The sequence below is a fragment of the Crinia signifera genome, chromosome 9, assembly GCF_055691185.1.
Source record: "Crinia signifera chromosome 9, ASM5569118v1, whole genome shotgun sequence".
Lineage (NCBI taxonomy): Eukaryota > Metazoa > Chordata > Amphibia > Anura > Myobatrachidae > Crinia > Crinia signifera.
This window is the reverse complement of record NC_139225.1, coordinates 49,328,662-49,352,926: the sequence shown is the minus strand read 5'-3', so window position 1 is coordinate 49,352,926 and position 24,265 is coordinate 49,328,662. Positions and strand designations below refer to the sequence as shown.

The window sequence follows — 24,265 nt, the reverse complement described above, 5'->3', positions numbered from 1 at the left end:
GAACACATTATTTTAAACATCCACCCCAAGTATTTTAATACTTTTGAAAATTGTGACATTTAAGATCTCAAAAAGCATCTCTTATAGGCCCTTATTCTGATTGACGCGTACTTTTCCGCATACTTTCGGATCGCGTCTTTACGGCGTCTGCGCATGCGTGGAGAACACAACGCGCATGTGCCACGCCTTGACACCGTACCTGTTCGGGCAAATCCCGTACAAAACTGTTCACCGCAATCAGTCGGGAAATATGGGCGTATTATGGGCGTCATGCGGAATGACACATGGGCGTAGTTTCAAAGTGGGCAAAACGGGGCGGAAACATGGGCGGACACGGGGGAGTACACTTATGTTGGGGGGCGTGCATTCGGATACCACTCCGAATGCACGCGAACAAAAAGGGAAGAAATGTGCGGTGTCCAAAAGGCTAGTATTGCTTAGCGGATACCACTCGTTCCTGCGGTAGGCGAACGGACCGCCTAATGACTACAAGCATTAACACCTGAACCCAATAGAATCGACTCCTTTACTCATTACTCACTAATAGGACGCTTGTCAGTGCTTTAATTGAAACCATTGCACTTCAATTGCTGTAAGGGTTAATGTGTGCAATGCATGTGTTAGGCATGCTTGTAAGGATATATTGGCATCTAATTGATTCCAATTCCAAATAAGCATTTTTGTATGAGGATAGGTAATTGAATAAGTGGGTCATGTGATGTATTGCAGAATAGACATAATAGTGGGTTGTTTGGCGTAAATACACCGCTTACGTGCGGAAGCACCGCTTGCCTCCCGTTCGGATGCGGTATTCCCATGCATACTCTGTAATACTCTGTAATACCGTGCAGAATCGGAGTGATTCTCCCGCACACGCATGGTTTGTATGTCGTCCGTAAACACGCCCTGTTCTTAAAGAGTGAGTCCGTCCGAATGCGGAGGACACGTGGGCGTTTCTACGGACGATGGCCGCACGCGGCAGCACACCGTGGCGTGCGGACCGCACCGTAAGAATTCGGGAATATCCGCACCGATCAGAATAAGGGCCATAGATAGGTCTGCTTTTGTTATAGACATGATGATGATAATAATAATAACAATACAAACTTGAATGTTACAAACTGACCTTAATCCATAGAGAACAGTGCCATCCGGGTGCAGTCTGATCATTCTGTTCTTGACTGTTACACCATGCAGAAAGGACTTTTTATCATTCAGAAAGTATGTATCTGGAAGCCAGAGCTGGTCAGCAACTCGATTATCCAATGTGAGGTTAAGGGGAAGTGCACTGTAAGCCAAACGCTTATCACGCCAGCTCTGCTGGAAATACATAGTGATGGTATAATCCTGCATAAAAAAAAACATAATGAATAAAGAAGTTAGCATTTACAAGCATATGCAACCTTCAGAGTTTTAGACAGTAGAACTATCTAACATGTCGCATTAAATAAGTCTGTCAATTGACTGGCTTACAAGGGATAAAAATAATTTACATATGACATTGGTGAAGCCCATATAAACAAGAGATTATTATTATTATAGTTAAGTTGATTAAATTAAAGCAAATATTTGATTGAAAATAATGGCCACGGATATACAGTAGGGTTCCTTTACACTTTTTTAAGAAACATTCTAAAATGAAATGTTTTGTTCTTCCCAGCATTCAAACCACACCACAGAGCAGATTTCTGACAAAAGATCTGACCATTGAGAACTTTACTGCGACTTTGTCTCTACAAATGGCTATATGGCTATATGTAGTGCTATATGGTCACACAGTACCTTCAAATTAATTACTAATTTTGTTTGTCTTTTTCCACAAATATTATACAGTACTATACAGTATGTATAATATCATTATTGCAGCTAAATATTTTTTAAACCATAGCCCATATAAATCCTAAAAAAAAAGTACAGTAGTGAATAAAATGTATATACTATACAGTATACAGATAGAGCGCCTGTCTTTAGAACAGGGTTGCCTACCCTCCCGGAATGGCTGGGAGGGTCCCGGAAATCGGGTCCCCCTCCCGGCCGCCCGGAAAGGTGGGCAAACCTCCCGGTTTCTGGGGGACCCCCGCTTTCCCCCCCCTGATCGTGGCTCCCCCCCACACACCACTTAATTCACCTGATATGTTTATCTCTGATGAGGGGGCAGGACTAAAGTGTCAAAATTGCGTAATTTTAGTCCCGCCCCCTCCACGGAGATGTGCAAATCGGGTCATTTTCAAACATTGGAGCGGGGCTTCATGATGTAACGTTCAAGCCCCACCCCCAGAACTCCTGCTGAATGTCTCCTCTCCGGGCTTCTCCCGAAGAGGAGATTTAAGAAGTCGGCAACCCTGCTTTAGAATCGCCAGATCTCCTGAGCTGGCGCAGGCTGGTGGACAGGAGCTCCATCTGAAGGGGATGTGCGAGCGTCTCACACGCGCGCGCATCCCCATCAGCACAGCGGCAGGGAGTGGATTCCCTGCTCATCTCAACTTCAGTAAGCCGGGGAGGGTGAGTGACAGGTGCCGGCAGCTATGGGGGAGGATGGGGGAGCAGCGGGGAGCCGGCATAGGGTGGGGCAGGCTCCAACAGAATGGGGAGCACGAGCATCTTGTGCGCATACGCACGGGGCGTGCCAGGTAACGGCAGCTGACGAATGGCGATAGAATCACCAGGAGAAGCTCCAATGTGACGTGAGGGCGGCGGCACTCGAACAAAAGACACTGAAGAAGGTAAAGTTTACAGACGTTCTGGGACAAGGTGCTTGTGAGAACAATACAATACACAAATAAGCTTACCTATATACCCTGGACCTGTTCGTGTAGACCGGCATGGCGCCGGGCAGTGCAGCTCGATGAAGTAATTATGGCCGGACACGACGCAGAGACACACGGAGGGGATCACGTGATCTAGACATAACCAATCACCAACAAGTTAAAAGTTGATATAGCAACGCTTACATGACAGTACATTTAAACATTAAGACATATAAAAGTATCAGAATATCAATGAAAGTTATAGACCTGAACACGACAGTACAGCCACTTAAATGAGCAAGAATGCCAGCTAGCAACTGGGCATGAATGCCATTAGCAACAGCCTGCAGTCACCTCCATAGGAGGATATGCCACATACACATAAAACAATCTTGCAACCACAGACAAGAATAGCCACTGTAATACACAGTGATTGTAAAAAAATAATTATAGAAAATGAGATAACCCAAGGTTTTCATGTAATCCCCGGGGAGATAAAGTATTGAGACGAAAAATCCCTCTGCTCTCTGTACGCATCAGGATCCCTGACCGATCAACAACCCTGGGCAGGGAGGGGGACATGGTCAATGATCCTGTACCATAAAGAGGTCAGTGGATGTCTGGCCTGAATAAAGTGTCTAGCCACAGGGAATTCACTGTGGCCTGAAGCCAGTCCAATCTTGATATTGGATCGATGCTCGTTCCTTGAATGCACGGTCCGTTTTGCTAATGTAGTGGCGCCAGCAGGGGCAGCTAATCATGTAGACAACAAATTTTGTACTGCAACTGACCCTGTGTTTGATTTTTAACTTTTCACCTCAGAAGGGGTGGTGAAACACATCACCCTGCACCATATAGCTGCACGTGGTGCAACCACTGCAGCGAAAGCAGCCCACCTTGGGGGTCCCCAAAAAAGTAGGTGGCTTAGGTAATTGGAACCTGATGTCATTTTTAACAGGTGATCTTTGAGGTTTTTGCCCTGTGTGTATGCACACATCAGAGATTTGTTGTGTAGGGCCGGTAACTGAGGGTCTGACGTTAAAATTGGCCAGTGTTTATGGGTAATCTGATTGAGTTGCGAGCTTTTACTATGTAAAGAGTTTACCCAAATTAATCTGTTGCTGGTTCTGTCTACTTTTGTAGGATTAAGAGCTTGTTCATGGCTCATGGCCAGAACTCTGTTTTTAGATTTCATGAGCTCTTGATGACAATACCCTCTGGCTAATAATTTGGTGACCATCTTATTAAGTGATGTTTCCAACTCTGCAGGGTCACTTGATATATGTAAGACCCTCAGCATCTGGGAGAAATGAAGCCCTTTCTTGAGGGGAAGGTGATGATGGCTGTTGACAAGGTGAATGTTATTCCTGTATGTTAATTTTGTGTGCAATGAGGTAACAATCTTCCCATCAGACAATTTGATGTTGAAATCAAGATATTGTACCTGTTTGCCATCAATACTGTAGGTGAATTTAACTGGAGAATCGGTATTGTTACGCATGTCAATGAAGTTTTTTAACCACTCAAAGCCACCCCCCAAGATGACCAGGTCATCTATGTATCTGAGGTACAAGATGACTGCATCCCTGACCGGCGGATTTTCAATAAACAGTAACTTGTCAATGGTGTACATGAACGCATGAGCGAATGATGGGGCCACTGAGGACCCCATCGCACAACCCTTGCACTGAAGATAAAACTAGCCATTGAAGGTAAAATAAGAGTAAGTGACAATAATTTCAAAAAGAATGGAACTGGCGGACCTGTATACATAGGATTGTCAGTAATTCCGCACAATCCCTTATCGTGCGGAATGCATGTATAAAGACTGGACACATTAATTGTGCCCAGTACACAATCTGTAGGCAATGTGTCTAAACTGGTCAACCTGTGTATAAGGGCATTCGTATCCTTAAGAAATGTACACATTCCTTGAATGCAGAGCTGTATAAAATGGCCAAGGTACACTGATATGGCATGGTATAACGAACCCCTGGCCGATATTATAGGCCTGCCCGGGAGGTTGACTGGGCTTTTCTGTATCTTAGGGAGTAAGTATAACAGCGGCACAATGGGGAAAGGAGTGCACAAAACTTCTCTGGTACCTGCAATGATTGTATTATCTTGGACAGCAGTATTAAGGATTAAGTCCAACTCAGTCTTGTACATTGAGGTGGGATATTTTGAAAGAACACTGTACACCTCAGTGTCACAAAGCTGCCGATCAGCTTCCCGTATATAGTCTGCTGTATTAAGAATTACAGTGAGGCCTCCTTTATCTGCAGCACGGCTAGATATCATTGCTCAATGCTTTGAGTGCTTGCCACTCATAAGGAGAGAAGTTAGAATGAGTTTTAATGTTGGTGGCATGCAGAATGGAGGTCTCATTGTCCAACATGCGGCCAAATGTCTTAATTGACGGGTTCAGGGATACAGGTTCAAACTTGGATTTTTGCGTCGGGAATTTGGAAACAAGCTTTGAGTAGCTGAGGTGTCACTGGAAGGTTTGTCTTGAAAGAATTCTTTCAGTTTCATTTTTGAAACTGGAACAAAGTTTAACCCCTTAGATAGGACTTTATGCTCTGTGGCTGTGATAAATCGGTCAGATAAATTGAAAATCAATTCTTCGGGTATCTCTTCGGTCAAAACCAGGTTTTGGACATTTGATTTTGGCCACCCCGACGAGTGAATTTTCTATGATGTGTTGGGCCAGATTTTTGGGACGAGCCCCTAAAGGGAGATGGTTGCTGGTACTCTGATCCATATCACTTTGAGATGATTGTTCATCTCTTGAAGACTCTGTTTCACGGCCTGCTCTTTTTTTTATAAGGATGTGTAGACTGTCCGCCTCCCGTTAGCCATGGATAAACCAGGTGCAGGTCGTAGTCGCTGTTAACTTTATCTCCTTTCCCCATTGTGCCGCTGTCATACTTACTCCCTAAGATACATAAAAGCCTGGTCAACCCACCGGGCAGGCCTATACTATCGGCCAGGGGGTCATTATACCATGCCATATCAGTGTACCTTGACCATGTGAATGTGTACATATCTTAAGGATATGAATGCCCTTATACACAGGTTCTCCAGTTTAGACACATTGCCTACAGATTGTGTACTGGGCACAATTGAAGTGTCCAGTCTTTATACATGCATTACGCACGATAAGGGATTGGAGGCAGTGCTTACTACTGATACAGGTCCGACAGTTCCAATCTTTTTTAAATTACTGTCACTTACTCTTAAGCGCATTTATTTTACCTTCAATGGCGAGTTTTATCTTCAGCACAAGGGGTGTGCAATGGGGTCCTCAGTGGCCCCATCGTTCGCTAATGCGTTCATGTACACCATTGACAAGTTACTGTTTATTGAAAATCCGCCGGTCAAGGATGCAGTCATCTTGTACCTCAGATACATAGATGACCTCCTGGTCATCTGGGGGGTGCCTTTAAATGGTTAAAAAACCTCATTGACATGCATACCAATACCGATTATCTGGTTAAATTCACCTACAGTATTGATGGCAAACAGGTACAATATCTTGATGTCAACATCAAATTGTCTGATGGGAACATTGTTACCTCATTGCACACAAAATTAACATACAGGAATAACATTCACCTTGCCAACAGCCATCAGCCCCTTCCCCTTAAGAAAGGGCTTCATTTCTCTCAGATGCTGAGGGTCTTAGGTATATCAAGTGACCCTGCAGATCTGGATACATCACTTAATAAGATGGTCACTATATTTTTAGCCAGAGGGTATTGTCATCAAGAGCTCATGAAATCTAAAAACAGAGTTCTGGCCATGAGCCATGAACAAGCTCTTAATCCTACAAAAGACAGAACCAGCAACAGATTAATTTGGGTAAACTCTTTTCATAGTAAAAGCTTGCAACTCAATCAGATCACCCGTAAACACTGGCAAATTTAAACTAAGACCCTCAGTTACCGGCCCTACACAACAAATCTGTCATGTGTTCATACACACGGGGCAAAACCTCAAGCATCACCTGTAAAGAATGACATCAGGTTCCCATTACCTAAGCCACCTACTTTTTTGGGGACCCCCAAGGTGGGCTGCTTTCGCTGCAGTGGTTGCACCAATTGCAGCTATGTGGTGCAGAGTGATGTGTTTCATCACCCCTTCTCAGGTAAAAAGTTAAAAATCGAACACAGGGTCAGTTGTAGTACAAAATTTGTTGTCTACATGGTAAGCTGCCCCTGCGGGCACCACTACATTGGCAAAACGGACCGTGCATTCAAGGAACGAGCAGCGGCGCATCACTCCAATATCAAGATTGGACTAGCTTCAGGCCACAGTGAATTCCCTGCGGCTAGACACTTTATTGAGGCCAGACATACCACTGACTTCTTTACGGTACAGGATCATTGACCATGTCCCCCCTCTGCCCAGGGGTGGTGATCGGTCAGAGATCCTGATGAGTGCTGAGAGCAGAGAGAATTTTTGGTCTCAATACTTTATCTCTCCGGGGATTAAATGAAAACCTCTGGTTATCTCATTTTCTATAATTATTTTTTACAATCACTGAGTATTACAGTGGCTATTCTTATCTGTGGTTGCAAGATTGTTTTATGTGTATGTGACATATCCTCCGATGGAGGTCAATGCAGGCTGTTGCTAATGGCATTCTTGCTCATTTAAGTGGCTGTACTGTCGTGTTCAGGTATATAACTTTCATTGATATGCTGATACTTTCACTGTTTTATATGTCTTAATGTTTAAATGTACTGTCATGTAAGCGTTGCTATAGCAAATTTTAACTTGTTGGTGATTGGTTATGTCTAGATCACGTGATCCCCTCCATTTGTCTCTGCGTCGTGTACGGCCCTGATGACATCATCGAGCTGCACTGCCCGGCGTCACGCCGGGCTACATGAACGGGTCCATGGTATAAAAGGAAAATTATTTGTGTATTGTATTGTTCTCACAAGCACCTTGATAAATGGGCAACTCTGTCCCAGAACGTCTGTAAACGTTACCTGCTTCAGTTTTTTTTGTGCGAGTGCCGCCACCCCCACATCTGCTTACATTACTGGCTGTCAGGTTTGGCTACCTAGCTCGGAGGGCACCGCAAATTTTGTCTTCTCCCTTGAAAGGATATCAGTTGCACTTGAATTTGGGAGTGCCGTTTTAGGTGTGTCTATATATATATATATATATATATATATATATATATATATATACATACATATACATACACACACAGTAGGGGGTTATCGGAGTGCGCTATAATGAGCACCACCCAGCTATTTCAGAATTAGTCCATTTTACTGGTATTCTTATCAGAAATAGAATAGTTCTTTCATCCGTTTTCCAAATAAGAAGGAGACTCCTTTTAGGATAAGTGATCCTTTATTCATAAAACCCAAAGCGTTTCGTTGCACAGGACTTCGTCAGGGGTATAGCTACAAGTGGTACAGGTAAAACAAAAATACAGTATAAGTGTGTACAAAAACACCAAACCAACATATTTATTTATAAAAGTAGGTATGGGTTATACATACCAAAGAGATTTTTATACAAATCTTGATAAGATTAGTATAAGAAGAGTGTCTTCGCACTGTATAAAATCTATCAATAAAATAATAACAATAATATTTGGGATCAGAAGGTGAGCAAGCGAAAGAAGAAAAAATGGAAAATAGTGAAGCTCTTTATAAGGCGTCTTACCTCAGGTTTTTTAAATCGTGGATAAACAGTTATCCCTTCAGGGAAATTCCTTTAGTAGTGGCAGGTCTTTTTTAGATTTAGAAAGTTAGGGTGGCCTAAAGAGAAGTGGTTTTTTTTTTTAAAAACATAGTTTTGGTTCTGGATAGGTTCTAGAGGGGTAGGTGATAATAAATTTACCTACCATGACCTCAAAGGTCTGTGCATAGAACTTAGAGGCGAATGGAATACAACAATCCAGTTTAGTAAAAGTTTGGAAGAAATTCCTTTCCTAGATGTATTAATTAGAATTGAAAAAAACAGGATAGAAACTAATCTGTATATAAAACCGACTGACCGCAATACATTGCTGAGGGCGGAAAGTTTCCTCCCGGTTGGCACTGTGTCCAGTCTTCACTACTCACAATTTCTCAGAGCAAAGAGGATTGAGAGTAATCCAGATGTCCTGGAGAAAGTTCTGAATGACATGTCTGATAAATTCTTAGCGCAAGGTTATTTGCCGGCTACTTTACATGCTGCTAGGTAGGTCTAAGTTAGCTTTAATTGAAAGAAAACAAACTTTGTTGCATTCTGTCAAAAAAACCACTCAGGATACTATTCATTGGGTACAGCAATATAGTGTAGCCAATAAAAATATACAGCAGCGCACTAAACAACTTTGTCCGATGATCACATCAGACAAGGATTTAACTAAAATGAAAAACACCAAAGTTATGTCCAGCTATAAAAGGGGAAAGAATTTAAGGGATTGGCTTGTCCATACAGATATTACCTCCCTGGTCCAATATGATCCGCTAATACAACATAAGAGCCCAGGTTGTCACAAATGTACAGGCTGTACGACCTGCGGACATATGATTGCATCCCGTTGGTTCTTTCACCCCCATACAGGAAAAAAAATTACAATACGGTATCCCTTGGGTTGTGACAGTTCATTTGTGGTATATATGGTAAAGTGCCCGTGTGGCCTTTGTTATATAGGGCTTTATTTTGGTTCATTCTTTCTGACAAAATCCTTCTTAGATGGACAAAACCATGTGCACTGCAGGGGGGGCAGATGTAACATGTGCAGAGAGAATTAGATTTGGGTGAGTAATTTTGTTTCTGTGCAGGGAAAATACTGACTGCTTTATTTTTACACTGCAATATAGATCTCACTTTGAAGTAAAACCCCACCCAAATCTAATTCTCTCTGCACATGTTACATCTGCCCCACCTGCAGTGCACATGGTTTTGCCCATCTAAGAAGGATTTTGTCAGAAAGAATGAACCAAAATAAGGCCCATAGGGAAGACGGTAAGGGCCTTCAAAGAAAGGATGGCCATACACCGGACTTCCATTAGATCAGCTTTAAAAAACAAACCTTCGGACCAACTGCTAGCCAGACACTTCTTCGAGGCTAAGCATAATATGGCTAATTTTCGTCATATTATAATTGACCATGTACCCTTTAATAAAAGACGAGAAGATAGGCATAAGCAATTACTGCGCTTAGAATCTAAGTGGATACTTTCTTTGGATACTCTTAAACCCACAGTCCTTAACGATCACCTTAATTTAAATATCTCCTTAAATTAATTTCAGATTTAATCCCATGTGACCCATCTGTATATAACAGGAGTTTAGTCTGTGACTATATAGATTGCGATTTTGCACCTAAAGTAGTATGTAATCATGTATCATTAATTTTGTCACAGTAATCATGCCTGTATATTCTGGATGTATTTGTACATATCTGTATTGTGTTTTCTTGTTTTTATTGTCGTTTTTATTGTTGGTTGTTTCTATTAATCACACACAGCCGGGTTGCCATGGCAATGAGAAGCCGTGTCGTTGCCCGGAAGTAACTGACGGGGATTACCCGGAAGTTCTCTGCAGTACAGCGTCCGGAAGCCATGCCCGCCCCGAGCTGCACACTGCCTACACTTGTACGGTATATAAGGCACTATGTTAATGTATTTTGTATGTATTCTTTGTATGCCGCCTGAAGGAGGGGAAAAAAAGTACCTGAAAGCTTGTACAAATTGGTGTCTGCATCAAAAATTCTTGCTGATCAACCCGCTGGGTGCCGTCTATTGGAATTCTCAATCATTGTGGTCTGGCTGGGCACCGCGGTAGCTGACTTGCCCTTCAGGGATCAGGAGGGTGCTGGCTCAAAAGTGACTGTATATATACAGTATATATATATATATATATATATATATATATATATATATATATATATATATATATATATATATAAAGTCCAATAGTGCGCAAGTCCTTGGAACCTGGAACCAATCAGTCCCGCCTGCTTTGTTTCTCCAAGCACTTTTAGTCCAAGTTTGAGACCGGCTGCTCCACAAATTGCCCATACCGTACATCACTGCTTCTGCTTCTGACATACTGATTGCCACGGCTGGGTATATATTTCCATTTTTCTATAAAAGCTAGTTATTAATATTGGTGCAAAAATGTTTCATTGTATGCCCCCCCATTGTTAACGCCACACCGCGATCAACGTGAACCCGAAGCATGGCGAGCGTTGGCGGTACGCATTCCTCCGACCTTTTCATACCCCCACTATCCACGTCGGCGTGGAGTTGATCTTTTATAATGTGGCGAGCGCAGCGAACCACCAAGCCCGAAGAATTGCGAGTGCAGCGAGCCCCGCGAGGGGATGCGAGTTACTTCAGACGTATTACGCATCCGCTCGCCACGCTTCGGGCTCGGTGGCATGCTGCGCTTGCAACACTATATGAAAACCAACTCCACGCCGACGTGGATAGTGGGGGTATGAAACGGTTGGAGGACGTGTACCGCAACCCATCGTGGGCTCGCTGCGCTCGCCATATCCTAAACAAATATTGGCATATAATTCGTATGGATTCTATCCTAAAAGGAAAAGTTACTACATACCTAGAACTTGTATTTAGGCGTTCTAATACCTTAAAAAACAAACTGTCACCAAGTATGTTACCCATAGCAACTAATAGCATGATAAGTCTCTTTAATTGTCGTAAACCACAAGGCTTTTTTAGCTGTGGAAAGTGTAAAATGTGTACACAAGCTCAATCTGGTCTAAAAAGCTTTGAGGATAATATAATCAAAAAAATTTAGATCAAAGGTTTTATAAATTGTAATACTACCTATGTTGTACATATGTTGAAATGCAAATGGGGTAAAACTTACATAGGCAAAACAAAGATATGTCTGAAAATAAGAATTCTGGAACAATACAGAAATATAAAGAACAGTCTGGAAAACAGTGTTCCCAGACATTTTAAAGCCTGCCAAAATAGTAATACAATAGAAATGACATTTTTTGGTCTAGAACATGTGGCATTAGACATCAGAAAAGGTAACAGCAGAGCCGCCTTAGGCATAGGCAAACTAGGCAATTGCCTAGGGCATTTGGAATGCCTAGGGGCATCAGCAGCTTCTGCTGTTTAAAATGATATGCAGCATACCTATATTCTGTGTGTGAGTGAGGCTGTATCTACATATGAAATAGTGTATTCATGGAAATCACTGTAACATAGCATTCCGTATGCAGGTACAGCCACAGTCACACACAGAATATATTCATGCCACATATCATTTTAATCATCGGAAGCTCCTTGTGTGTCCTGGTCCCATAACAATACAAATAAGACGAATTCTCAGCAAAAAGGCACCCAACATTAGCAGAACTGGCCAGGAGCTGCATGGCTTATTGAGTAAAGATGTATGAGGAAACATCTGTATCCAAGCAGAGGCAGAGGTCACAGTGTTAGCGGCTGTGCGAGTGCTGTCTGCGGGTGGGTTGGTTGTGCAATAGTGTTCGGCATATGTGTAAGGGGCATTATGTGTGTCGTGTATAAGGGCATTAATAATGTGCAACATATGTGTAAGGGGCATTATGTGTGTCATTATGTGTATGGAGGGCATTAATAAAGGTTGGCATAATGTGTAAGGGGCATTAGGGTTATAAGGACACTAATAATGTTTGTCATGTGTAAGGGGCATTACTGTGTGGTGTTATCAGGGGTGCCAAGTGAAAGGGGTAGGGGGTACAAATTACTCAGGCCAAAGTCTGATGGAAGGGCCCAGTGGGGGCCCCGGGCCCCCTCCCCTTAAGTGACAGCAGCAAGATGGTTATGAAATCTTGTAAAACATTTCTATATCTGTAGTTATTCTTTGCCGTGAAATAACGCCACCTTCGCGTTTCATTGGTTGTGAAATGTTGTATTCCAAATTTTTCTAACAATTTTTTAGGACTTTGTTTAGAAACTCTTCACCGTTGTCGGTTTGCAGTTTCTTAGGCACGTCCCCCTGTTGGAATATTTTTTCAAAAGCCTTAGCGACAGTTGTAGCATTCTTAGCGGGCAGACTTACGGCCCAGGCCCTCTTACTGAATATATCAATGATGGTTAATATATATTTAATAACGTAGCTGTGCTTCGACAGGTCTATGAGTGACACCAAATCGCATTGCCATTGTTGATTTATCCCTGACACACAGATCATATTCCTTTTATTGTTTTTTCTCGCCGGCTTGTGCAATGTGTATGCGTCTTGCTTTAGTAACCATTCTCTTACATTGTTTCTTTTAAATTTATTTTTAACAGCTTCATAATATTTATCAATACCACTATAACTACCTGGTTTCAATACATCGTATTAGTACTCTTTCATCCTCTTATTTTGACAGGCAAGCTTACAATCTATAGGGATATAGGAGGGAAACACAAGGACAGGCATCTGTAATAGCATAGCAGTCCCACCAAGTTACAAGTCCAGAAGGGAAGCTATATAATACATAAGTGCCTCAGAGGGTTATGCGTGTAGAATTTAAATATAATAGGCTTGCCTGAAGAGGTGAGTTTTTAGGGAACACTTGAAAGTTTGGAGGCTAGTGGAGAGTCTTACTGTGCGTGGAAGGGCATTCCATAGGATGGGAGCAGCCCGATGAAAGTCCTGTAATAGTGAATGGGAGCTAGTGATCTGTGCAGAAGAGAGACGCAGATCTTGTGCAAGCGGAGTGGTCGAGATGGGAGATATTTTGTGATAAGTTGAGAGATATATGCTGGTACAGTATGGTTCAGTGGCGGATTCAGGGGGGGGGGGGGGGCACCCGGGCACGTGCCCCCCCCTGTCATTTTGTAGCTGAGGACCAGGGCTTTCCAACGAGCCCAGCCCCGTGTCTCTAGCCCCCCGGGAACCGGAGATATCGCCTGGCAAAACTGTAAGGTTTTTTCCCCATAGGATAATATGGGACCCGTCAATTCTGTGGTTGATCTCATTCAATTCCAAATCGCTGGGCCTTCAATATGATACCAGGCTGGTCCATATCCGTCAATCAGTTCCAGAGATATTGCATATAAACCAATTTTTTTTATTTTTTAAATGTAATTTCATGGCTGTTCATGTTCTTTGAGGGCAGATTACTCTGGAACCAAACGTTCCAGTTTCACTGGACCAAAATCATTCAAAGCCCACTCAAAAGTTCTTCAATATGATACTTGTCTCATGTAAATGGTTTAGTTGGTTCCGAAGATATAGCCGGTTAAATGAGATAACTGGTTAAAGGGGGGGAGGGGTGGTTTTCTCTCCCCCTCACACCAGAAAATGCAGGGACTAGGCTGGTGTAAAAGGGGCCAACCCGGGAATGCATTTTCTGGTGTGAAAGGGGTATTATTTCAAATAGCAGGCACCTGCAGTGCTCTGAATACAGCCAGGCTCTGCCACTGTCAGTGGCTGTCACCATTTACCGCGAGCATGTATTCCCCCTTGGCAATGAGCATGTAATCCCATATGGCAACGAGCATGGAACCTCTGGCAATAAGCATGGAACCCTTGGCAATGAGAATGTAGATAAGCAGCACTTATGTAGCATCATTTTTAATAGGCATTATGGTGTTTGGCATAATACATAATGGACATAATGGCGTGTAACTTAACATGTATTGGACATTATGGTGTAAATGTTTAATGCGCACCTTTTGGTGGACAATGTCCCTGTTTATGAAGCGTATTGTGAATTTTGGCTCAATCCATGTGGCATTATGTGAATTCTGGCTCAATCCATGTGGCTTGATGTGAATTTTGACACAATCCGTATGGCATTATGTGAATTTTGGCTCATTCCATTTGGCATCATGTGTAAGGGGCCTAGTATTTGGGGTCTAGTATTTTGTTGCATAATGTGTAGAAGTTGTATATGGTGTTGTACACTACACTCAAGGACACGCCCCCTGTTGAGTGGCCACACACCCTTTTCCGGAGCGCGCCTTTGGCGCGCGCACAACTGCGTCCTTCGCTTTTGTCGCCATGGTGGGCCTGTGTATTTTAAATGCCAGGGCCTATTTTTAATCCCATTCCCACCCTCTCTCTGCCGCTCTCTTAGCATGTACACTGGCACCACTAACACCGCCCCTCCCCCACCTAAACCCTCTTTTGTTATGGTGCCCCCCCTGTCATTTTATCCTGGATCCGCCCCTGGTATGGTTAATAGCTTTATATGCTAGTAGAAATGTTTTATATTGAATACGGTAAGATACAGGTAACCAATGGAGGGACTGGCAGAGCGGATCAGCAGACGATGAGCGTCTTGCAAGGAAGATCAGCCTAGCAGCAGCATTGGACTACTGAAATCTCCTACTATCTGGCCTACCTGTAAAACACCTCTCTCCACTCCAATTTATCCTCAATGCTGCTGCACAGCTTATCTTCCTCTCCAAATACTTTCTGCAGTATGTGGGGGTCACTAATAAGAGGACCAGATTAACAATGGGGCAGATGGAGCTGCAGCCTTCACTTAAATATATCCACATCATCAAAACAGCATGATAATCACCAGACAGACACCAGCTGGCCACATGGTTAGTCATACATCATAAGTATTTAAGTTGCATTCCTATTTTACACATGTATGCAATTTGTGTAATATATTTAGGGAAATGTATCCACTGAGTCTCTGTGCCGTACCAAGATCCGATAAATGTAAATGTTGTAAATGGGGATGAGCAGGTTCATATTTTGAAAATCCAAATACATCCAAACACCCACCGATCCGAGTACAGACCCAAGATTGTTCGGGGAATCCCGCCAGGCTCGGGTCTCAGGACGCACCAAAACTACATCATATCACTGTCAGATCTCGCGAGATCCGGAATCATTATAAGTTCCACGCTGTCTGCACCATCTTCACTCTGGCATTGTAGAGGGTAGTGGGTGGATGTGTTATTGTGCTGTAGTGGTCTGTGGTGGTCTGTGGGGGTGGCACAGTCCTGTGCTGCCTAGTGCTGCTGGTGATCTATGTTGCCATAAGTCCTTTGGCCTTTCTGTATAGGTCCAGTCCAGTGATACTGCTGTATTAGTTTCACTCCAGTGGTACCGCCAATAAAGTCCAGCGATACAGCTGCATAACTGTAATTCCAGTCCAGTCATAATGTTGTATAAATTCAGTCCAGTGACAATGCTGCATAAATTCAGTCCAGTGGTACTGCGATAAAGTCCAGTGATACAGCCGTTATTCAAGTCCAGTGATACTGCTGTATAACTATTATTCCAGTCCAGTGATATTGTTGTATAATTCCAGTCCAGTGATATTGCTGCTTTAATTCAATCCAGTGGTACTGCGATAAAGTCCAGTGAAACAGCTGTATAACAATAATTCCAATCCAGTGATACTGTGGTACAATTCCCATCCTGTGATACTGCTGCATAAGTTCAGGCCAGTGGCACTGCCGATAAAGTCTGGTGATACAACTATAATTCCAGTCCAGTGATACAGCTGTATAACTTTAATTCCAGTCCAGTGATACTGTTGTATAATTCCAGTCCAGTGAGACTGTTGCATCATTTCAGTCCAGTGGTGCTGCGATAAAGTCCAGTGATACAGCAATAATTTCAGTACAGTAAAACCGCTGTATAACTATAATTCCAGTCCAGTGATACTGTTGTATAATTCAAGTACAGTGATACTGCTGCATAAGTTCCGTCCAGTGGTACTGCCGATAAAGTCCAGTGATACAACTATAATTTGAGTCCAGTGATACTATAATTCGAGTCCAGTGATACTGCTGCATAAGATCAGTCCAGTGGTAATGCAGATAAAGTCCATTGATACAGCTCTACTTCCAGTTCAGTGATACTGTTGTATAATTCCAGTAAATTCTGTCCAGTGGTACTGTGATAAAGTCCAGTGATACAGCTGTAATTCCTGTCCAGTGATAACGCTGCATAAATTCAGTCCAGTGGTACTGCGATAAAGTCCAGTGATACAGCTGTATAACTATAATTGCAGTCCAGTGATACTGTTGTATAAATCCCATCAAGTGATACTGCTACATAAATTCAATCCAGTGGTACTGCCGATAAAGTCCAATGATACAACTGTGATCCAGTCTGGTGATACTGCTGAATAAGATCAATCCAATGGTAATGCTGATAAAGTCCAGTGATACAGCTATAATTCCAGTCCAGTGATACAGCTGTATAACTATAATGCCAGTCCAGTGGTATTGCGATATAGTCCAGTGATTTAGCTGTATAACTATCATTGCAGTCCAGTGATACTTGTGTATAAATCCAGTCCGGTGATACTGCTCTATACTTCCAGTCAAGTGATACTGTTGTAAAATTCCAGTCAAGTGATAAGCTGTGTACCTACGGCAGCGATAGGGGCTGATATCGCTGGGAATATGGTCGCTGGCGACCATATTGCCAGTGATGGGAGTGTGCCCTGGTGATAAATCGCCGGGTGCACGCTCCCGTTTTCAGCCCTGTTCTAATCGCTGGTCGCAGGAGCTTGCTCCTGCGACCAGCTAATTACCTCTGCGGCACCGCCGGCAGAGGATTCTTTTCATCAGCGACCATCTCTGGTTGCCGATGAAAAGGGGGCATTGAGCAATATATCGCTCGCTGATATATCACCCAGCAATATATCGCCCCATGTGTACGCACCCATACTGCTGAATAGGTTCAGTCCAGTGGTACTGCTGATAAAGTCCAGTGATACAGCTGAAATTTCAATCTAGTAATTCTACTGCATAAAATCAGTCCAGTGGTAATGCTGATAAAGTCCAGTGATACAGCTGTACTTCCACTCCAGTGGTACTGTTGTATAATTCCAGTCCAGTGATACTGCACATAACTTAAATCCAGAGGAACTTCTGATAAAGTCCAGTGACACAGCTATAATTCCAGTCCAGTGATACAGCTGTATAACAGCTGTATAACTATAATGCCAGTCCAGTGATACTGTTGAATAATTACAGTCCAGTGATACTGTTGTATAAATTCCAGTCTTGTATACTGCTGCATAAATTCAGTCCAGTGGTACTGCGAAAAAGTCCAGTGATACAGCTGTAATTCCAGTCCAGTGATAACGCTGTATAACTATAGTTCCAGTCCAGTGATACTGTTGTATAATTCAAATCCAGTGATACTGCTCCATAAATTTAGCCCAGTGTTACTGCGATAAAGTCCAGTGATTCAGCTGTATAACTATCATTGCAGTCCAGTGATACTGTTGTATAAATCCAGTCCAGTGATACTGCTGTACACTTCCAGTCAAGTGATACTGTCTCAGCAGTTAGCACCTTATACTGTATGTCCAGGGTGTGCAATTTAGGGCCCCTCCCCCTATGTACTATATATTGTGTATTCATACACACTGGAAGGAATTAGCGAAGCCTTCCTCCTTAACTAGCACCCCTCCCACCTGTCCTCAGCTTGGCACTATGAGGGTAAGTTCTACTAGACACATATGCTGAGTGTTGGTCTTTGGGACTGTGTTTGGGGCGTGGGGCTCTTTGGGCTGCTGTTGCTGGGCTGCTTCGTGGCATCATATCGTACACTTTCCATCACCCCTTTAGTTTGTTTAGTATATATGTAGCACCCTTCACATTTATTATTTCCTCTTACTTAGGTAAGTCTTATCACATATAATTTCCCTTATCCCTTTTACTATCACTTTAATTTCACACCAATGTGATGCCATGGGGTGGTTCTGCTGGGCTGGCCTGGGGGGTCCCGTGCCCTGGACCTGTCTCAGAGTAGTGTTAGGGACTTGTCCTATTGAGGTAACCTGGACGCGGTGGACAAGCCCATAATAATGGCCATCATTATGCTAAGAACCTCAGAAATGCAATTTAGCAATGATATTAAAAGGTCTAGCATTTATATTTAGTGTGCCCCTGCAAACTCCTCCTCCTGCTTGCTGCACTACAGGTCTTAGCAGGTAGCACCTCCTATGTCCAGGGTGTGCAGTTTAGGGACCCTTCCCCAAATTCAGGGAATGGAGAATTTAAGTTACGAGGACAGATTAAGCAATTTGGGACTGTTAACGCTAGAGAAGAGATGTATAAGGGGGGGCATGCTTAACATGTACAAATATATCAGGGGCCAATATAAGGAACTGTCAAGCACCCTTTTTACTGCAAGGAAGGATTCTAGGATACGTGGGCACAAGTTTAGATTAGAAGAAAGAAGATTTCGTTCCCTTACAAGGAAAAACTTTTTCACGGTCGGGGCAGCTAAACTGTGGAACTCTCTTCCTGGAGAGGTGGTGTCGGCTGACACATTGAATATGTTTAAATTAAGGTTGGACAAACGTTTATTGGTTAAAAACATCCAGAGGTACAAATGAGAATCATAACCTGACTTTAAAAATATCAGAATAATCTACATATAAGAAGGGATTAGCTAATGAAATCTAGGAATGAACTCGATGGACTCAGTCTTTATTCAGCCTTACCTACTATGTAACTATGTACACCCAGAGCCGGCCCTAACCAATTTGATGCCCTAGGCAAAAGTTTGGCTGGTGCCCCCTAGCACCAACACAGTTCCGCTTCTGCCCCAGCACCCATCAACTAGCAGCACAGGTGACAGCATCGGCCAGCAACACATCCAACGCTCACCCATAGTATTATTCAGCCAAAGAACCTTAGCTAGACATTTGGTGTTCTGTACCAGCAAGAGCATCCCCCCTCATTCCCAATTTTTTAAATAGGGAACGTTTTGTTGCTTGGAAGATGACAGACACACAGTAGTGTGTGTCAATCACATTACTCTGCATCATCTTGCTCCTCTTCACATTACACCACACAGCAGTGCCACTTCTACAGTTTATTCTACATAGTAGTGCACCTAAGCACCCCAACTCTCTGGCTGCGAAGAACTATAGCTACTATATGGTGTTTTAAAAAAAGTTTTTATATTTTCAATAAGACAGTGGGGGGGAGTATTCAATCTGTGGTGATATTAACTGACCGGAGAAATATTGGGACTTGCCTATTTAATGCTGTGGTTAAAGATTACATTGAAGGCTGTCAGATTCAACTTTTTAAAAGTCTGATCTGTTTTATTGAGAACGGCAGCAGATTGTCGAATTCACAGGTGTTTTTTACAGATCTGCAGATTTTCCGACACTCAACAGTCGGAACAACAAATTGCGACTTCCAAGTTACTGTCAGATCAGTCGAAATCCCAGAGTAAATACCCCTTTGTCCGATAAAATTGCTAATTACCATTTCAATAACAACTGCTTAACAAGATAAAGGTTTACATCAGAAACATTTACAATCTATACATGCTGACAACAGTAGCACAATTTATTGTAGTACAACTTTGTTAACTGTTTGAATAAAATACTTTAAAATAATAATATCCAATGGGACTCGACAGGGATGCCCACTCTCACCCCTGCTCTTTGTTCTAGGTTTGGAGGCACTCGCACGGTCGATTAGACATAACCCTAGTTTTTGAAAAAAACTGGTTTGCAAGTCGGAGATGTAGATCACCGTCTAGCTTTATTTGCTGACAATCTGCTTGTGATTATGACAAACCCAACATTATCAATTCCCAATCTCATGAAAGAATTTGACCGCTTTAGCAGGTTATCCAACTTCAAAATCAATTTTACCAGCCCTAAATATATCCCTGCCTGGCGAAATAGCACTGAATCTAAAAACTTCTTATCCATTTGAATGGCATCCATCCCATATTAAATACTTGGGTGTACTAATCCCCTCTTCCCTTCAGCAAACCATCAATCATAACCCTTTACTACGAAAAATTAAGCAAGAAATGGCGCAATGGCTCACACAGAGATTTTCATGGTTTGGCCATATGAATATAGTTAAAATGAACATTTTGCCTAGATTACTATACATCTTCCAGACAATCCCTCTGAAACTCCCCCACCATTTTTTGGTAGACACTGAAAAAGCAATTACAGTAGTCATTTTGTATGGGAGGGGGGGGGGGGGGGGGGAGAAGACCCAAATTTAAACATAGCCATCTATCCAGAAACAGGTCACAGGGGGGACTACAACTATCCCTAATCTCAGCGTACTATCTAGCTTCTATCCTCTACATAAATAATAAACCACATACTCTGCTAGCCACATTATAATACCTGTACACTGACTCTTGCTCCCCCCTTGCCTCTCCCCCCACCTCTTACTGCTTTGTCTTGTCGCATCAGTATATTTTTTTCTTTTATTGTTTTGTTGTATGAAGAAATCTATATGTTTTGTATATGTTGAAAATGAATCGAATTTGTATTAACTGAGAATTTGCTCAGAATATATAAAATTTATTTTGTGCTTTTAAAAATGAAAATAAAGAATCTATAAAAAAATACTTTGAAATATAGTATTTTGCAAAGTAATGGAGGGTACACACAGTGAAATATGCTCTATTTTTCTGTTCTTATAAAAGTAAAATCAATTAGAAATTGAATTGAAATCTTTTATGAGCATTCAATGCAGATTAGATCCCAATGCGCGCTCCCAAGTAGAGGAAATTGAATAGAAAAAAAGTATTTGCAAGACTATCTAGTGGAAATATAATATTAGATAGTGCAAATCTAACGTAGATAATGCAAATCTAATGTGTTCACTTCGATTTGATCCAGATTCAATTTCAATCTCCTACCTGAAGGATCAGGAACACTGTGAGATCGAAAATGAAATCAAATAGCAAATCGAATAGTGCACATCGAATGTACATCGAATGCACATCGAATAGTAAATTGAATAGTGAAAATCGAAAAGGAGTAGAAAAAACTTCAGAACAGGTAGAATAGGCCAAATCTAATCAAAATGGAATAGAAAACGGAATCAAACCATGTGTATGCACTATAACACTCCTGTTCTACTGCTGCAAGATTCTATATAATCACATTGTAACATTGCAATTTTCTCTCATAACAATTTCCCAGTATAATACAGTTTTAATTCTCTATGTGCAACAGAATATAAAGCACATAACTCGGCACATTATAATACTATGCATAAAAATTAGAGATGAGCGGACTCGGATTTCAGAGATCCGAGCCCCCACGAACATCATCAATCCGAGCCCGGTTCCGAGCAGCGCTTGGAGATTCCCGTCTGACTCGGATCCGGCCATGCGGGTGTGTTGATGCTGCTGCCTGGGCTTTAACTCAATTTGTCACTGGGGCTGTCTACTGGGGCCTGTCTCCCTCAGTGCTGCTGTGTACTCTGTCCTCTCTGCTTAGGGTGGGATCACCCTAGCAAGGAGGACAGTCAGCTGTGTAACAGTAATAACTGATTATGCTGTGTGTCTAACTGTGTACTGTCCTGCAGTGCTGGAACTGTACTAATAAATAATTATATGCTGCTGGTGCATTGCCAACCAGTATCTACTGTAATATAATTAATTATTATAAATTCTGCTGGTGCAAAGTATTGCTGTATCTACCTGTCTTGTGCCTAGTACTGCCATATCTACAACAATCAGAACCCAAAACCCAAAACATTTAGGGGGTGTTTTGGCAAAACCCATTAGAACCCAAAACCTGAAGGTAATCAGAACCCAAAACGCGAAAAGTGGCCGTGCACATCTCTAATAAAAAACTTGGGCCCTATCAGCAGTAAATCAGCAATAGATGGATTTTTAAAGCTGCAAATCGATCCAAAGAAAATGCAAATGCAGAAGAAGGTCTCAGACGCCCCCATGCTGCATGCGTGATCCCAATGCTGTGACTGAGGTTGCAGCCGGGGATCAAAGACATGATGTTTCCTGCAGATAGTCATTTGAGTAAGCCTTCTAATTCGTGATGAGCGGGTTCGGATTAGGGGAATCCAGACACCCCCAATCCGAATTCGCTCTCCGAGCCTGTCCTGTCCGGGTTTCGGGACCTTGCAAGATCTCGCTATCGGATCTCGTGAGAACTGGACCCTATATAATTGCAGCCAGGCACTGCCATTTCCTCATTCCAGTTCAAGAGAGGAAGTGTGCTGTGCTGTCCACTGATACTGCTTTCATTAATGTGATACTGCTGCATACGTCCATTCCAGGAAACTCCTTTAAAATCCAGTGATACTGTTGCAGTTCCAGTCCAGTGATAGTGCTGTGTCCAGTAACACTGCTGCCATTAATGTCAAGTCCAGTGATACTGCTGCATAATTCCAGTACAGTGGTACTCCCATTAAAGACCAGTGGCATCCCAGTTAAAGTCCACTGATACTGCCATTAAAGTCCAGTGGTACTGCTGTTAAAGTCCAGTGATATTGCTGCAGTTATAGTCCAGTGATAGTGCTGTGTCCAGTCCAGTGATACTGCTGCAGTTCCAATCCAGTCCAGTTCTATTTCCATTAAAGTCCAGAAAAAGGGGTTCAGTAGAGTGTGGGTGGTTTAGGCTGCAGCCCACAGACTACCAGTTCTGGCGCTTGAATAAAAGGTTATAAAAATCAACTAGATTGCTGCAGGTGTGTTAGCTTTAGCAAGTTAGCTTTGACTCATAATACGAAGAGACACAATTTTGGGGGGTAAAACACCATGCACTGGTAAGTGACTGTAAGACTACTGAGAATATGACACTGAACAAAAGGCACACTGGACACACCATTAAAAGATACATTGATTTATGTGAATTGATAACGAATCATTCCTATTAATAGGAACATTTAAGAGTACCACAAATGTACATACAAATTATATACCATATAGAACAATTAATATGAAAAATAAAAAAATATATTTAATAGCAATTAAAAATGTAATGCAATTGCAGAAAGAAATCCGTGTAACTGAGTTAAACGGTTAATTGAAAGTTAGTAGAGTCTTAGCTGCAGGTTAATCAGAGCAGACTGTAATAGTCAGGTGAATAATTAAATGTAGAAAGCCAGTAATGTGCAATTATCCGGTTAGCAGATAAGCTCAATGCACATGGAGCGGTTAGTCTGGCAATAGTAGAGTTAGAGCGGCAAATGATGGTATAACTTTACAAATGCTCACCCTCCATAATCGTTGGTTTTGATGTAGGGAAACGGGGAGCACAGCAAATCTGCAGCTCAACCCTGCAAGGAGCGCCTGTGAAGATGTAATCAGGCGGGCGGCTTCACAGGCCGCTTAATTGGAGAGTCCGGTCCGGGGTCCGTATACCCGGAGGGTGACGGCTGGACAGTGAGCTGCTCGGCTCTATTGTAATCCACGTCTTGTGATCAGACGGGGCTGTGCAAAACAGGCAGTTACCTTTGCCGGCGTTAGTGTAGTACACGGCTGCTGCCAAATAATAGAGATCTCGGTATGGAGAATCGTGGCAGGCCAGCTGATAGCAGGGTGACTGGAGACACGGAGTCTGCAAAGCGTGAGGCAGAAGTGACGTCGTCGATGCGTTTTGTCTCTATGGTTACCGGAGACTTTTTCCGTCTTGAAAAATCAAGTCTATTGGTACTGCTGATAAAGTCCAGTGATACTGCTGCAGTTCCAGTCCAGTGATAGTGTTGTGTCCAGTAATAGTGCTGTGTCCAGTCCAATATAGAGCTGCAGATCCAGTCCAGTAATAGTGCTGCAGATCCAGTCCAGTGATAGTGTTATATATAAGTCCA

The 24,265-nt window shown here is 42.5% G+C and overlaps 1 protein-coding gene across 1 annotated transcript in view; it reads right to left on the bottom strand.

Moving 5' to 3' along the window:
- Window positions 1-24,265, bottom strand: part of LOC146035538 (gamma-aminobutyric acid receptor subunit beta-4-like) — a 335,033-nt gene that overhangs the window by 147,075 nt on the left and 163,693 nt on the right. The window contains exon 4 of the mRNA XM_083159044.1: window positions 1,127-1,347. Within this exon, the coding sequence (XP_083015170.1) occupies window positions 1,127-1,347 (221 nt within the window). The remainder of the gene's footprint in view (window positions 1-1,126; window positions 1,348-24,265) is intronic.